Raw genomic sequence first — 17,294 nt, 5'->3', positions numbered from 1 at the left:
AAATTCAGCTTCCGCACAGGTCACAAGAATTTTTTTTTAAATAATTTAATATTTGTTTTCTGTTCTCTGTTGTTTTTAAACAGCCCTAAAGGAAACAGTAGACAGTTCCTCAGCTTTGCAGTTTCTGTTGTTTTCTATTTGGCCGCTTGCTCAGTCAAATTCTGCTCTCAGAAGTGCACATGCAGCAGCATGATTTTAGCGAGAGCCACTCAGACATATCTGGGGTCAGACTTTGGCCTGTTGAGTTTTTCTCTTTTTTTAACTGATCATAAGATAACACATCTCTGTTTTGTTGACTTCTCTGTCTGTGCGACAACATGGTTTATGATGCCACCAAAAACGTGTACAGCTCAGGGAAATAAGTCTGTTAATTGCAGCTGTACAGGCAAAATGATCAAACATTGGTTTAGGTCACATCTTTTCAATACAGCCATCTCAAAATAAGCAATGCAGTGGCAGTGCTCTGTTCTAACTATAAGGTAATCCAATCAGGGAGCAGAAATCATACAATGTGACTTAGGTGACCAATCGCAGATCCAAGAAACAAATTCTGCATATGAAATATTCTAAGGAGCACTGACTGTGAACAGATATTTAACCCTCTCATTCATCCATGTGTGTTTCTGAGTGACGTGGGTCTGGTGGTGGGTGACTGGTAATGGGGTGACAGCTGGTAAAGAGATGAGGGGACTTACTGGAATGGTTGGTTGAGTAGTAAAGTAGGATATGTTCCTGAGCAATGAACTGAGGAACTCAAGACTGGTTGCAGGAGTGGTGAGGAGCTGGAGGAAGGGAGGGGAACCAAAGGCCTGGGTGGGTTGAGAAGTAACAGGGCAGAACTGGTCATGCACCATGGGAGCTCTAGCTGTGGGAGAGAGACAGGCAGATGAGAAGGTAGAAATTGGGGGGCTGGGAGGTGGAGAAGCAGACATAGGTTGGAGGCAGATGCGAGATGAGAAGATCACAAGACAACTGGGCTGAGGAAATTCCTGAGAGAGCCATGTAAGCTGGACAGGGCATCAAGCAATATAAATATATCAATGAAGGGGTCATCCACTGTGGTTAAACATGGGACCTCTGGATCTAACAATCTGAGTTTCTACTGCTTGAGCTATAGAACAGCATGAGTTATCTTGGAGGCAGTAATAGGATGAAACCTCTAAAAGTGGTCTAGCCTCTAGACTGGGGTAAAGAGGATGGGTTAGACCATCAGCTCCTGAAAGGCTGTGGTAGGGCAACAAGATGGTAGGAAGTGCATCAGCAGTCAATTAGAAGTTGCGTATTGATTGGCAGAACAGATACTGGAAAAAGCAGGGGGTGGACAATGGAGTAGGTAAGATGAGCAGGGGCAGCAGCCACAGCTCAACCAGCTCTTTGTGGTCCACAAACACTGCAAACCCTTGATATGAGACCCGTCCAAGTTTGCAGCTACAGTGGGAAGCGAGGAGATGAAACTCCAGAGGACATTTCTTACAAAGTAATGACAAAATTAAAGGTGGTAAAATTTGGTTCCTCAGTACCCCATTAGAGATTTTAAATATTTGCAGTGTTAAAACATCACCTCAGTTATATTCAATAAGAACAGGGCAATACAATTATTAAATTTATTATTACAGAATAAGCCATGTGGTGTCAGAGCTCTGTATTTTACATAAAAATCAGTGCTTGTAAATATGGGAATCTGACTACCATTTTGTTCAAATTTGAAAGTGTTTTACAAGTTGAAACAAAAGCAGAATATCTCACTGACCCACAACCTTCAGCTCAGCATTTGCGTATATAATTCCATGTACATTTTCTGCTATACACTGATACATGCCGGCATCCTCGACAGTCAGGCTTTGTATTCTTAATTCACCTCTCCGGAACTAAAAAAAACCCAGAACAATAAGAATATCACATTCACTAAGATTTCTATCCTTCCATGCTTCTTAAATTTTCTTATTTTGGTGTTAGTGCTTGAAGTGAGTCTTTCACATTCCTTTAAACACTGAAGACCCTTTATTTCCCCCTACTTTACATTCCAGGCCTCATGGAAATATGTTGCAGCCACCATCTTTTTGAATGAAAAGATTCCATGCTGGCTCCCTACTTGCCTGGAAGGATCATGGCTGAACAATCGCGTACATCAATGTAAGATGCCTCTATAACAATCCTAGCACTGCAGATCCAGTATTAAGATGGCTGGAGAACCAGGAACCAAATCTGTTTTTTCCACATGCTTAGTACATAGCACATCCACTATGCCAATGGCCCACGCCAATGTGCTTTCCTTCAACAAATTTCAAGATAACATCTACAGTATATTGTAGTACCTTGTTTTACAATAATATTAGTATTTGCATGGTTAAGGCTTGCTCTACAACCTATTGAAGTCAATGGGATTCCTCTAAAGGGCTTCAATGCGGATTGGTGTGGGCCTCTTTGAGTGTCTTGCTTCTAATAACCAATAACATGGTAAATATGATGAAGTAGTTGATATAACTTGGGAAAAATAAAACCCCAAACAGAAACACAGCAAGACCTTTTGTGAACTACAGTAGATAACCATTTAAAAAAAAGTTAATAAACTATGTTCTTGTGGAAAATAGGCTGAGCAGCTTTAGACCTAGCATAAGGGTCAATTGTAGTATCTGGGATAGTTGAAAATTAAAGAAATATTACTTTTTTGCATTCTCTGTACTGTTTTTTATTAATAAAAATATTTCAATCAGCTTTTTTAAAGGAAATTCTCTCAACCAAGGGAAATATTTAATATAAAAAAGAAAACTTGTTTGATTTAGAAACAAAAAATTTTTTCTCATGGAAATGAGAATATTTTTGTTCTTTTCAATGGGGAATAATATTTTAATTCTAAACACACAGTATAATTGTGTGACATATTTGAAAACTACATGATATTTTCTGCAATCCAACATGTACATTTTGTCAGTGACTGTCCAGTTAAAAGGGACAATCAAGTAATTTTGCTTGCTAAATCACTTGTTTTTAATAACCATAGAAGCTTGAAAAAAGGATTGTTTTCTTCTGGTTTAATCCTTTTCCATATGGCAGACACTGATATCCCTGCTCCCCTTTTCCCCTCTCCACCATATTTTTCTCAAAGCACGCAGCCAAAATAGCTCTGCCCCATTGTTTTCTTTGTCTGTATACCAGTATCACTGTCATTACAGCTCAGGAAATGCAGCAGTGTGTTAGTTGTATTGTGAACCCTCTTCTCTTTGGCCTGTTCTACAGCAGCAGAGCACACAATACTGTACGTCCAACATAAACAATGGTAGGGTTTCTGTTTTTCGGTGTTTATTAATTTCATTTTGGGAGGTTTATATTAGTAGCAGTGATGAGTCCTATGTAGATGTCCAAAAATCAGGGTTTTTCAAGGCTCTCTCTTTGTATTTACTATAACGAGTAATCCAAATGTAATGTTCCTTAATGCACTTTAACTTAGTACTGTTTCAAGTGACACTATGAGAAAGTGCACTAGGGAAACTTTAATGTGCACCAGCAGGGTCTACACAGACCAGCTAATGTGCAACACACTTGAGTGCACTTTAGAAATCACACCCTTGTAATCCACATTATTACTCCATGTAGACAAGCCCTTAGGTACAAGTAACCATTTCCAGTGTTTCTCCGGTATTCACTGAATAAACACCAGTCTCATTTATTTTTCTACAAGGGGCACTATATCAGTGTTTATCAGTTAAAACCTAAAATGAGAAGCCCTACCAATGGCTATTAAAACTATTGTTGAGGGTGCTGAAGTGAAAATTAATATATATTTAAGACTCAGAAAATACTCCTCCAAAAAGGATAACAATTGGAAAGCTGATAGAAAATTAGGTCTATGTTATTTGGCAGTGCTTTTATTTTACACTTCACGTCCACTGAAAACGTGAAATTTGCAATATTCTATGACATGAAATACATGAAAAAGTTGTATGTAATATAATGAGAACAGCAATCTTATTTTTAAACATTTCCAACGTCCCTCCATTGGCTCAGTCTTTTCCAGGTATCTTTTGAGATACATTCATGTTTAATGTGGTAAAATGGAATTTTTTGGGAGGGGGGAGGCACTTTTATTTAGAGACAACAAAATAGCATTAATTGTAAAGGCTCCCAGGTTTAAAAAAAAAAAGAAAAAGCTATCTGTATCCCAAATGTATGCTACAAAAAAGCTGGTTATCTGAACTGAATATGAAATAATGTGAGAAGATATATTTAATAACCAAAGAGCAGACTGAGATATAAGTAGGGTATAGAAATACATTTTGTCCTTAATGTAGTCTGAATTATCAAAGGTTTATATCATATAATACACAAGGCTTCTGTTTAATAAAATATACTTTAAAAATCATTTTCTGTGTCTACATAAACAATACAGCAAAATACATAGAAATATACCAACCGATACTCCATTTTTCAACCACCTGATTGTTGGAGTAGGCCTGCCTGTGGCTACACAAGGCCAGTATAAATCACTGCCTATGTCTCTCTCTGTGTCATTGATATGTTCTACCCATTCGGGATATGCTGAAAAACAAAGAAAACAGAATACCTTATAAATATTAAATATAAATTTAATAATCATTATTTTGTTCTAGTCATGTGTTTTTATCCTCAATATTCCACTAAAGAATTAAGCAATAGCACTGAGTATCAAAAGCCAATTTGCATTGTGCAACTGCAATAAGACCATGCATTTCCTAACATGATGAAAAGTACCCTGAAGTTCTAGGGCTCTTTCATTAGGACTCTGTCCTATAGACACATATGAACGGTCCCACTGAACCAGGATTACAGATTTACTGCAATAGATCTTCACTGTTAACCAAGGTTACTTTTTCCCCTTAGTTGCCCAATATAGGACACCAATTCCTATAAAAACTTGACAATGGTTAGGCTGCTGGTGTGCTGCTAACACTGCCAATGATGCTGACCAATATTGTCTCAATTTTCTTTGTACTTGAAAAAAATTATTGTATTGTAATGTATTATATATTGTTCCCTGCCTGTATCGATCTGTTGTCTCCTGTGTTATATTTAGATTATAATCTCTCTGAAGTAGGAACAATCTTTTTGTTCCATGAGTGTACACCTCTTAGCACAATGGAGTCCTGTTCCATGACTAGGCACTGTGGTAATACAAATAATAATAATAATATACAATTTTAAAGAAAGCTACAATATCCTTCAATCCTTTTATGGTGAATAATAATATTACGTTTCTTACTCTCTGCTTACTAAACTGCAGATGCTTTTAAAATCTTACCAGAGTGGGAACAGGAGGCCCAAGAGGTATCTGCCCCACAGGGGCGGCTCTATGTTTTTTGCCACCCCAAGCACAGCAGGCAGGTGGCTTTTGGCAGCATGCCTGTGGACCCAGCTCTGGGCCCTTTAAATTCAGCCTTTTGTTCAGACTCCTAAATAAGCTTCCTTTCTTGGAGTTTATGGCACATAATTTGTGAGGAACCCGAACTGCCCACTACTCTGGGTTCCAATCCAGAGACCCTAAACAGCAGCCCTGGGCAGCTTAATCCAATTCATTGCTGATTCTTCCCTTAGCCTATTTCTATCTGGCCCCTTTAGCTTCACTCTTATTTCAGGGTTAAGGTTGTTATGTCCTTTATCTCCCTGCAAACCCAGCTTAAGAAAATGTAGCCAGAAACAAACTCTGACTATCCCTCGAGCTCTATTAGGCAGAAAGGTGCACCCTTCCTTGCTCCTCTGGTCCCAGCCAGGAACTGACCTGCAGCTCCTTTTATCCCAGGGTCCACCTTTGCGGCACCTGTCCTGTCACTTCACTGCAGTCTGGGGCAGGATGTAGTAGGACTGCCAGGCCTCCTGTTGGGAGTCACAAAGGGCAGGTACACTTTGCCATAAACATTCTCAGTATTTATCTTCTCCTTTCTTTTAGTGATTTTGTGCAGCAGTTCTTTATTATGTATTATGTATTATGTATGGATTATGTATCAGCAAGGATAAGTTATTTAGTGTCTTGATCAGTGGGCAAAATCCCTTCCAAAAAGGAGTACGTTTTGGATTTTTCCCCAGGCTGCTTTTTCCAGTTGTATAACCATGCCTCCCCTCCTTTCTGGCATGTATTTTTTTCCCTGGCATCTTATGCCTGGAATGCTCGCTTCTGGCTCCCTGTTCCTCCACATTCTGCAATATTCTTCTCAGCATTGTGGTTTTCTAACTGTCAATGTCTCCAGACACATAGTAACTAGTATCTGACCACCTCTTCATGTGCCATTTTAACAGTTGCTGATGTGGCTTTGCCTTTGCCTCCACATCACCTACAAATGTTATCTGGCCTGGGACCCACTTGAGAAACAGTCTCTCTCTCTTCTGATCATGGGATGCAAGTGAATAGCTTGCACTTGGGCATCCTCCAATTTTTTAGCCACATCACTATCAATCACTTCTTGAAATGCTAATTTCTTGAAATATAAAGGAGTCGCTCTAAGGCTGGGAATTAACAGCTGATACCTTTAAGGAAATCCCAATTCTGGTTCCACATTTAGAACTCTGTGTATAATCTGGTCCTTAGATTTATCCATAATGTTATCCTACATCAAGTTATGAAGTTCTCTTGCTAAAGCTTTTATAAACTGACTTTTTCACATAGGTTCTCTCATGACATCCCACTCTGCATTGCCAGTTTGAGATTCAGTGTAGGAGGTTATGTTTCATTTGAGCCATCTTCTGCCCAGAATGGTGCACAGAAAGGCCTATAGAACAGTTTCCTTTATGTACACAAATAACTATATGGGGTTCCCTTCCTGCCTCCTCCTGATTTGCCATTCCTTCCAGAATTTCAGAAGGCCGAATCCCCGCTCACAGCAGTTGTAAAAGTGTTTGCAGAACTGTCTGTAAGACTCATGATCCTCACTGGAAAGCTGCCGGTAAAATGCTTTGACATCCAAAAACACTACTAGGTACTGAGCTGCTTTCTCATTAGTCCAGTCATTCACAGAGATCATTAGCTCAAGGTCTCCCAAGTATCACAGCTTCCAGTCTAATCTGCATGACCCATAAATTTCTGTGCTGGCAAAAGTGCTTTTGCCATCTTGAAGCTGCTGACTCCGGTTATAATACTTGCTTATAGAAACGAAAGGATTTATTGGGACACTGCATGTACCAACTCCAGAACACACAGGACAGGATTGAATTGCCCTGCTAACTCCCTGGCCAGGTCAACAGCTAACAACATACAAGATAACAGCTTAACACTAAGATAAGGATATAGCACCATCTACTAGTGGTGGTGCAGTCTAGGCAAAATGGTTACTCACCTTTCCTTAACTGTTGTTCTTTGGGATGTGATGCACATTTCACTGTAGGTGTGTGCATGCCTCATACACAGCTGTCAGAGATTCTTCTCTCAGTAGTTCCCATCAGGGCAGCGTGAATGCCCCCATGTGTTCACACCACTGCTCACAGATATAAAGAGCCCCATTGCCCCCAACCCCCCAGTTCTTTATACCAGAGAGAGACTCAGATAGAGAGGGGAAGGAGGGTAGAAAGGGAAAGGCAAGTAACCATTTTTTCTTATTTGAGTGATTGCACATGTCTATTCCACTGCAGGTGACTCAAAAGCATTTTGAGCTGGAGACAGATCCAGAGCCTACTAGAACAGAGATTGTAGGACCATTTGTCCAAATCTGGCATTGTCTCTAGACTGATGAGTGAAGGCATAGCAGGAGATAAAGGTGTGGACAGAAGACCAGGTTGCCACTTTACAAATGTCCAGGATGGGCAACCTCGGCCAGAAAGGCCACAGAAACTGCCTGTGATCTACTTGAGTGAGCCACCACTTTCTACAGAGGTTCTGTATCTGCCAAACTGTAGTGTAGATAAATACAGCCCATAATCCAGGAGGAGATTCTCCGAGTGGACATCAGGTGGTCCTTTATTCTGTCTGGACTGCCACAAAAAGCTGTGAGGGTGATCTGAATGGTCTAGTTTGAAGCCCTCCTTTGCCTTCAAGATCAGAAAGTATCAGGAACAGAAACCCTTTTCTCAGAAAGGCCTGGGAGCTTCCAATATGTCGCCCACAAGGAGGAGAGACTGGATCTCCTACAGTATCACATTCTCATGAGAATGGTCTCTGAAGAGGGACAGGGAAGGAGGATAGGAAGGAGGGATAGAAGTAAACTTTAGGGCGTAACCCAGTTCCACCAGAACCCACCCATCCATGGCAATGTGGAACCAAGCACTTGGGAAGTGGGATAGGTGGTTGATAAAAATAGGGGACGGTACCCTGGGAGGTTATAGGTCACTCTCGAGCAAGAAGTCAAAATGAATGCTTTGAGGAACCAGTCTGCCTGAATGAAGCAGGCACTGTGAAGGAGGCAGCTGTCTCTCACAACCACTGCTCTTCTTTCTCAATAAGTTCTGGCTACGCAGCATAAACAAGTTGAACTGCTGGGACTGTTGTGGGTGGAATGGCTTTCTTTTTGTCGCCAGTATATAAGTCCCCAGTGACCTAAGCATCACTCTTGAAACTGTAAGGCTATAAAGCCTTTCATCCATCTTCTCAGAGAAAAGTGAAAGGCCTTTGAATGGGAGGTCCTTAATGGTTTGTTGCATCTCCGGGGCAAACATGACAATTGCACTCAAGATGAATGCCACATGGAAATGGTGGAAGCCATAATATGAGCCACTGATCCACCACATCCAGGCTCATCTGCGCAGCTGACTTGGCCACGAATCCTGCTTGGCCTCATCAGGAAGCTTGTTCTTAACTTCAGGATGCTTTCCCACAGGTTAAAATCATGCCGACCAAGTAGAATCCTGCTAGTTCGTGATTCTCAGTTGTTACCCTCATGTGAAATAAATTTTCCTGACGAAAGGATAGCTTCCTTGCTTTCTTCCCCTTCGGGGTTGAAGTCCAATCCTTTTCATTTGAAGCAGACAATACGAGGGAACCTGGAGGCAGGTGATTGCAAAAATGTTCATTACCTTGGGAAGGGACATATAATCTCCTTTCCACACTTTTAGCTGTGAGAGGAAGGGAGGATAGGGTCTGCTATAAGCTTAGGGTGGGCTCTAGGGTAGCTTCATTTATAGGGAGAGCTATCCTAGAGGGTCCAGCAGAGGTGAAAATGTCCACCAATCTGTGCGACTTTCCATGCACCTTCTCTGGCTGGCTATCCAGAGCCACAGTCACCCCTTTTAGCATGTCCTGGTGGACTCTGAAGTCATCTTGTGGGGGTGAGGTAGACTCCGCAAGTACTTCCTCATCCAGGGATGAAGAAGAAGAGACCAGTGGTTGTTGAGGGGGACCCTTGTCAAATTCTTGCACAGGAGTAATCAATTCCCCTTGCACAGTACTGATATTGGCAGAGGGGGAATGGAAACTGGTTCTCACGTCCCAATGTCTACTGAATGTTGCAGAGTGTGGGGGAAAGCCACAAAGGCTCCAGAAGGGCCACTAGTACAGTGCTGGGAACCCAGCTGTTTGCCAGCCATTGATCTGGACCAAGGTGGGTAGACATCCGCTGGGGTTGCTCTGGCCTGGAGACATAAGATCCGACCTTAGAATCTGAAAAGGAGAACGAGTCTGCTTCCTCTGGCCATGGGGGAGCTGACCCCAGTGTTATCAGGGAGACGAGTTGAGAATCAGGCGACAGAGGCAACAGCGAGATCACTGCAGGCTTTCCTCTTGATGGAATCTGCTGAGACGCTGCAACTGTCGCAGCCACCAGTATTGAATGGTGACTGGTACCAGAACAGGCACTAGAGAATCCAACTCGCCCACTCCTGGTGCCAGACACGACTCTTGTCCCACAGATGAAACCAGAACCAACAAGTTCAGTAGTTTGCAAGCTGCCTCAAACGCTTCAGGTATAGACAGTACCGTCAAAGTACCAGGAGTTGACCTGTCAGTACTAGGAGTTGTGCCAGTCCTGTGATTGGTCTCAATGGGCCCTTCCTAGGCTTAGCAATCAGCAATCCCTCTTTGTAGCGAAGTTGTGCTGAGGGAGGGTCTCTTCTTTGAGTGCTCCTCAATATCCTTTGCAGCACCCAGCACCCTTTGCCTGGCCTGCAGATCTTAAAGGCCCCAGTACCGAGTCCTTTGAGGACTTCTTTGGTACCAGTGAGGCTAGCTAGAATGGACTGAGCACTCTTGACCAACTCATACATGCTCCAAACAGGAAGGTTCTGATGGAGGGCAAAGCACAGATGCCATGAGTAAATATTTGAGCCTGGCCACCCTGTCCTTTTTTGAACAGGGCTTGAATCCTCTACAAATGTGACATCTGTCGCCTATGTGGACTTCCCCCAGATATTTCAGGCAGCTGGGGTGGGAGTCACTGACTGGCATTGGCTTGCCATAGGTGTGACAGCCCTTAAAGCCAGGAGAGTGTGGCATGAGTCCGGTACTGGACCCAGTACCCAAAAAGGCACCGGAGAGCAGTTTACACTAAGGACTAGACTAAACTTATTGTAATAGGCAACTATATACAAAAACACTACTCTAAGCCAAACTAACACGACAGGAACTATATAAACAAGGTGAGGGAAGATTTTTGAAATGCAAAGATCACAGCTCCAATAACCGTCATGGGTGGTAGGAAGGAACTGAGGGGGAGTGTTAGGGGCAGCGGAGCCCTTTATACCTGTGAGCAGTGGCATGAGGTACCAGGAGTTCATGCTGCCCTGACGGGAACTGCTGAAGGAAAAATCTCCGACAACTGTGGATGAAGCACACGCACACCTGCAATGGAACTGACATGTGCAATTGCTTAAAGAAGAATCATTACAATACTTTGCTATTCATTAATATTAGATCCTAGTTTTAGGCAGCAAAACAAAGGTATTTTGACTGTACTGATGGTGCTGTGTTTTACATCTCATACTGCTTTATATATTCTTTAAGAAGGAGCTGAGAATTTATGGGGAAGGAGCAGAGAGATTTCTTTCTTTTATTTGTAATTACTCTTGTGTGTCTCTTAGCAAAATATTGTTTGCTACAATTATATGGACTGTACCATTATATATGTTTAAATTCAGTTCACTACAAGTGTAGCAGTCCAGTTTACAATTGTTATATCAGGACTAAGGATTATTCCTTTTTCTCAAAACATATGTTCATGCTTTCATGTGCAGTGTGCACACAAGGTTTTATTTGCATGGAAAAATCAGACTCTTCTTCTTAGACTGCAAGCATCAGTGCATGTCAGCTATAGCAGAATGTGCAAGAAAGTAATTCCTATACTAATTGCAAGTGATGGCATGAAGTGTTACATGAGGCCAGTCAACTGAAAGTCATTCTGAGTGACAAACTGTGCTGAAATTTTAGCCAAAGGCATGCACAAACTATCATGAAATAATGAACGTAAAAAGTATGCAAAGCTAATACTACGGATCTGGCTTAACCCAATTGAAGGAATCCAGGCTTATGGCTGGAAATGTATCTTTAACTCGCCCTCTTGAAAATATTCATTTATAGAAGATCATGCTGAGTGTACTGTGCAGAATCTAGTAGATGCAACAAGATGGGTTGCTTCAGCCATAGGGAAAATTAACAACGCTTTTCATATCAAATCTCTTTTAAGCACGATAGTCCTTCATTTTCCTAGTTGCATATTGCTTCCTGGAACTGCTGCAAGCTCTTCCTACTGGAAGCATGCCCATTTTTCCACTTCCTCCTTTTTGAGATCCTTGTTCTAATGGGCAACTAGGTATATGCAACCCCATCTATATGGGGGTGTACACACCCTACAAGACATTTGTAATACATATCCCTATAATTTCCCCACTAAGCCCTCACAAAAAGTTAAAATACACATATTTGCAGCACAGATAACTAATCATAGCAAACTTAGAGTCTGTGGGCCAAGTCATAGTAATTCCCCTCCACCCTCCTACCTGCCCTTCCAAATTAGGAGATTTTTTATAAAGTTAAAGAAAGTTAATTTTTTAAAAATAGTATAGGCAGGCATATTGGGTCAAATATAGAATCATAGAATATCAGGGTTGGAAGGGACCTCAGGAGGTCATCTAGTCCAACCCCCTGCTCAAAGCAGGACCAATCCCCAAATGACTGCTTTACATCTCTGACCATAGTCTCCAGAAAGAGAACATTTTAATTTGAAATGTCAGTTTAAGAATATAGCTTTCATTTAACAGAAAAGTTCAAGACAATGTAATCCTGATATCAGAGCTATCCCACTAAAACATGTGCTGGCATGTTTTTGATGGACTTCTCTTCTAAAGCTAATTTTCCTTCTGACACGGTGAATGAATGCACAAAATCATATTAAAATATGGGGAAAAAAAGAATAAACACCTCTTCCCATAGATGCAGAAGTCTCAGAAACATAAGGGCAGATACAAATTTACTATAGGGGAGTTGAATTGTCCTATACCAATTGCAGTAACTGTAATCACAAGGAATGCTGCACATTTCAAGAAATACTATAGTGAAGGTTTTCTTACATGGGTAATTCATAGGCCATCAAGCATAGGTAACACTGTAAATCAGTAATGCATCAACTAATTTAAGTAAGAAACATTGGTAGTCACAGAATATTTGGAATTATCCCATGAGCACCATAATAACTGTAAACAATTTGTATAGAGGAAACAATGGGAAGTGGATGTGACATCGTGATTGCTCAAGTGAATGTAAAGACAATACTTGTTACCTCTACTGTGTTCCTATTTGATTGCAGTTATTCCACCTATTAACTGATTAGTAGCACTATAAAATAGATATAAGTAAACAATTTGGAGTTGCAGACAACAAGGAATGCATTACTTATTGTTCCCCAGAAATCATTCCATGGAAACAGAGAAGGCATTTAAGAAACAAACAAAAACCAAATGCACCTACATTTATTCTTGCGCTGTATAAGTGCAAATAATAGAAAAGTCATATTAATTATCATCACGTATAAGAAATAGTGGTGACCCTCTGACAGTGAGAGTCAGGTTATCTCAGGCCCATTCCACTTTTAGCAGTAGGATGCACTAAGTTCCTGAGTGCTAAACATAGAATGATAGACATGTCATGGTTTGGAACAAGAGAAAGCCAATGGTGCAAAATGACAGGAACAAAAATAAAAACAATTGTTGAATGAAAACAAACACCATTGAGATCTAAGATACTCATTTTTTTTACAAAATGAAGTGATTTAATGGAAATGTGCCTCCAATGGAACCCCCCCCCAAAGGTATTTAAAATCTAGAAAAAGTGAAGTAGAGAAAGCTCAAAAGAATTATTAACATTCATATACATTAGTAGAATATGTCACTGAAGTTAGGATTAAATAGACATTTAAGAGACCTTAGAAATCTTTAGAAAGTGTGTATATAAAAGAGAAATTGTAGTCAGGAAGAAGAGACAGAAAGGGTGAAGAGAGCCAGACAGACTTAGTAAACAAGAAAGTGTGATAAACCTAGTGACCTTTTTTTCCCTTAGCAGTTCTTACATTCGACTGTTCTACAATTAAGCAAATTAGCTTCCACTATGCATATTTATGTCATTTTAAACTCCTGCATATTGCATTCAAGATGTAAGTACAGCTATTACAATGAATTAAATTGAGGAGTTGTTCAATTAATACATCATTTTTATGGTTGTCTCACAATGCATGAATTTTGGATTTCGTTTCATTAACTCAAACAACAGTGTGTCAAAATGATGCAATTAGATAACATGGATATCAAGTGTGAAAACACAGGTGCTTCCCAACATAAGAATTTTTGAAGAATTAAAATGCTTTATCTACCTTGAACATAAACTCTTGCCTGATGTTTATCTTTTCCTTTATAGTTTTCAGCTTCACATTCATAAGTTCCTTCATCTTCAAACTGAATATTTAAGATCTTGAGAACTGCACCAGACATGCTTATCTCAGCAGTTGCTGGCATGGGTTCAAGATACTTATTCCATCTAATCTCAGGAACAGGGCTTTGAAAAGACATAATAATACAAGTTAGCACTGTTTAGGAATTGGTTATTAATTTACGTTATGCAGCAATGTATTTGCTGCTGAAATGTTTTTGTGTTAAATATCCTGAACTTTTGCTCCCAATGAGATATGAAAGCCAATATATTATTCTACAACTAAATTAAAATACAGTATACTTACTTCCCAAGTGCAAAACATTCCAGTGTCACATTTTGCCCCAGGAGTGCATATGTATCCGTGAACTTAACCTTGATATCAGCTGGATATACTTTAGATCCTAACATTAAAAGAGATTCACAGACATAGCCAGTCAGTGACAGAAATTAATACAGCAATTTTAACTTCTAGAGCTCAAGAAAACATCTTAAAAATCCAGAGAGAATTTTTCTTTATGATATGTGACACCATGTCCGCTATCAATGAAGTCTGACATAACACTGAACAACTTTAACAATAAGGCAGAATTGTTCTTAAAAAAAAAGAATTATCTTTCACTGGATGATTAATAGCTAATATATTCAAGAGCACAATTCTGTAGTGTAAACACATTTAAATTTATGTTGAAGTGTAACAGTAGATTGTAAAGATGAGAGAAAGAGAACATTCCTATATTTTGGGGGCAATCAAAGCCAAGTCAACTTATCTCCGTGGCTTCCTTAGAGCAAGTGTGGATAGAATCATTTTCATTTTTGTGAACTTTAAGGTCATCCCCTTCTCTTCCGCAGGCACAGAGGTACTTGGAAGTAGCAGAACTATTGTGCTTTGTTGAACAGGGAAATAGGGAATGATGGAATGCCAGGAGTCTACGTGGGCACATGAACCCCCCATCAACCAGTGAGCTGAGCTCTGTGGAGCATCTCTTGTGCTATCAGATGAAGAACTCAGTATGGATGTGGGCCAAAGAACTGGTAGGGACAGGATCAATTGAACTGAAACTACCTAGATTCACTGGCTGTTACCAGTTACAGAGAAGAGAAAAAATCTAACAGCGCAAGGGTTACTGAAGTTCTGAAAATACAGAGCAACTCTGCTGCTGCTCCATGGTCTGAGGAAAGGGACGGATTCCTTCCCTCTTCCAGACCAGCCTCAAGTCAGGCTGGCATAACGTTGATAGTTTGTCTACTAGTGAATAAATGGCACTTATTGATTATTAATTTAATTGTTATCCAGTAGTTCTAATGCCAATTAACATGTTTTTCCGTGGACAGGAACCACTCACACATACCATGAGTATTTATCCTAAGTTCTCTCTAAATGTGGAAATTCTGTGGTGAACATTCTGTTAAAATAGTAAAGTAAATAAATATGAAATAGCAATCTAGTGTATTCTTTAAAATTTAAAATATGAAAAATATGTGCCCTCCGATCAAGTGAGCGCAGTTTTGTTAAAACTAAATCTTGCATCAAGCAAAGAGTGGGTGAAAGACAAGTGATGGACATTCCAAAGTGCAAGCAGGGCAGTATTTACAGTATTGAAAATGCGTAACTTTGCTGAAGAAATGGCAGTGAAAAATCTAGTAACATGAAGCCAAAGAGAAGGCTCAGGGGATTGGCACTACTATACAAAGCCTTTGATCTCTCGATAACCAAGTACAGATCTTCTCTCCCTCCTGCAGGAAGAGCAGGTCAGTGGCTTTTACAATACCATTCCAGAGTCATCACATAGCGGAAGGTAGCAGGGCATGGGAGAGTGGGCCAGAAGAGGCTGGGTTTCCCACGCCTTTGGGGATTTCCCAGAAAACATAATGCTGCCAGGAGCTGCCTCAGCTTTTCCATGGAGTCACGACCTCCCCAGCAGGGATTCCAAGGGCTGCCAAAGCCAGGAGATGTGACAGGTTTTGGGACAGATCCAGTGGCCTACTCCATGATGGTGATGGGGGAGAAAAACTCATACCTTGAGGATAGAGAAGGGACTCTGAGGGGATCTTCATGGAGGTTTCCTCTCTAGGAAACCTCCCTGTAGGAGGGAATGATCTGGGCCTTTGTATATGGAACATTTAAATAATATCTCTGAAGTAACTACCAAAATGCTAGTTCACTGACTGCCTTAAGATTTATCTCAGAGCTAAAAATACTGCAATAAATGGGGACAAAAATCAAAATGCAAACAGAACACTTCTCATAAATACTTACTGTCTACTGCCTGGGGAATAAGTGGAATGAATTTGCTGAATACACTCTTTGTGATTGAAGGACTGGACACAAAACATGAATAATTGCCTCTATCTGATGCTTCTACATTTGCAATGTAGAGATTGCCATTTGTCTGTGACACAAATCGTCGTTTGTCCAAAGTAATGAAAACTGGGAACTCATTTAGAAGCCAGCGATAACTGAGATCATCTAGGAGGAAAATATTTTCTAGTTAATATTTAGCAAACCCAAGAGTAATAGTATCAGCTTCTTGTACCAAATCAAGCCACAGTATGTTCTGTAGTATCATCTATAGTAATGTAAAAGACAGTGATTTTTTGCAGAGTATGCAACATTTAAGGATTAATAAGGGGGATCTATAAAGCTAATCAGAAAACCTAGAAAACCCACTAGTTTATTAACAGATTTACTTTCTTTTAATGAGCAGTTCCTTAGTTTTTAGTTAGGAGGATGGAGTCTCATAAGAAATAAGAACACATATCTCAGAGCAGCAAATTAGAGGAGTGAAAGTAGGGAGGGACAAAATGTGTTTGCCAGCTCCTCACAAGGTCAACTTCAATTCTTAAAACCAAAATATTAAAATCAAAATGTTGCACTGTCTGCTAAGATGACCAAATTAAGACGAATGTCTGTGAGATACCATCTATTTGCTTCTGAAGTTCAAAATACTCCATTTAATGTTATACGAAATATCAGGTGATATAAAACAAATCTAAAGATGGCTTACATGAAAAATCGCAGATAAAAAACAAAGATACTGGGTTAGGCCATGATTTTTAAAGGTATTTAGGCATCGCTCCAGTCAATGTTGAATGCCTAACTGATTTAGGAACCTAAATCTCATTTTCAAAAGTATCATAGGTATTCAGGACTAGATCCACACAGGGGACTAGATCCACTTAGTGTTTGCAATGCCTGCCATTTGGGTGTGTTGCTTAATGCAATCCCTGAATTAGGTGCCCAGTCCCGCAACACTGTTAGGAGTATTAGTGCCAATGTAGCATCCAGGCCTGTAGTTTTGCCTGAGATAGTACTATGAGTTCTGCTTGCCTGTTTGGTTTTGGATAGTGTTATATATATATGTTTTTACTAACATGTGTGAACAAAGGGATTCTTACTAAGAACAAAGACAGACACTGTTAATGTTGCTTTTTGCCTAAACCAGAAGGGTTTGTTAGTATGATGGAAATAAATAAGAGCAGTTGAAGT

General features: G+C 40.2%; 1 protein-coding gene across 1 annotated transcript in view; it reads right to left on the bottom strand.

Moving 5' to 3' along the window:
• The window catches only part of CNTN1 (contactin 1), a 254,857-nt gene that overhangs the window by 120,288 nt on the left and 117,275 nt on the right, over nucleotides 1–17,294 (bottom strand). Inside the window, exons 6-10 of the mRNA XM_044996278.1 lie at nucleotides 16,065–16,274; nucleotides 14,112–14,208; nucleotides 13,749–13,930; nucleotides 4,412–4,536; nucleotides 1,751–1,868 (exon numbers count right to left, since the gene is read on the bottom strand). Of these exons, the coding sequence (XP_044852213.1) occupies nucleotides 1,751–1,868; nucleotides 4,412–4,536; nucleotides 13,749–13,930; nucleotides 14,112–14,208; nucleotides 16,065–16,274 (732 nt within the window). The remainder of the gene's footprint in view (nucleotides 1–1,750; nucleotides 1,869–4,411; nucleotides 4,537–13,748; nucleotides 13,931–14,111; nucleotides 14,209–16,064; nucleotides 16,275–17,294) is intronic.

This window comes from Mauremys mutica, chromosome 1 (genome assembly GCF_020497125.1).
Source record: "Mauremys mutica isolate MM-2020 ecotype Southern chromosome 1, ASM2049712v1, whole genome shotgun sequence".
Classification (NCBI taxonomy): Eukaryota; Metazoa; Chordata; order Testudines; family Geoemydidae; genus Mauremys; species Mauremys mutica.
The sequence above is the reverse complement of the archived record's forward strand: the minus strand, read 5'-3'. Positions and strand labels throughout refer to the sequence as shown.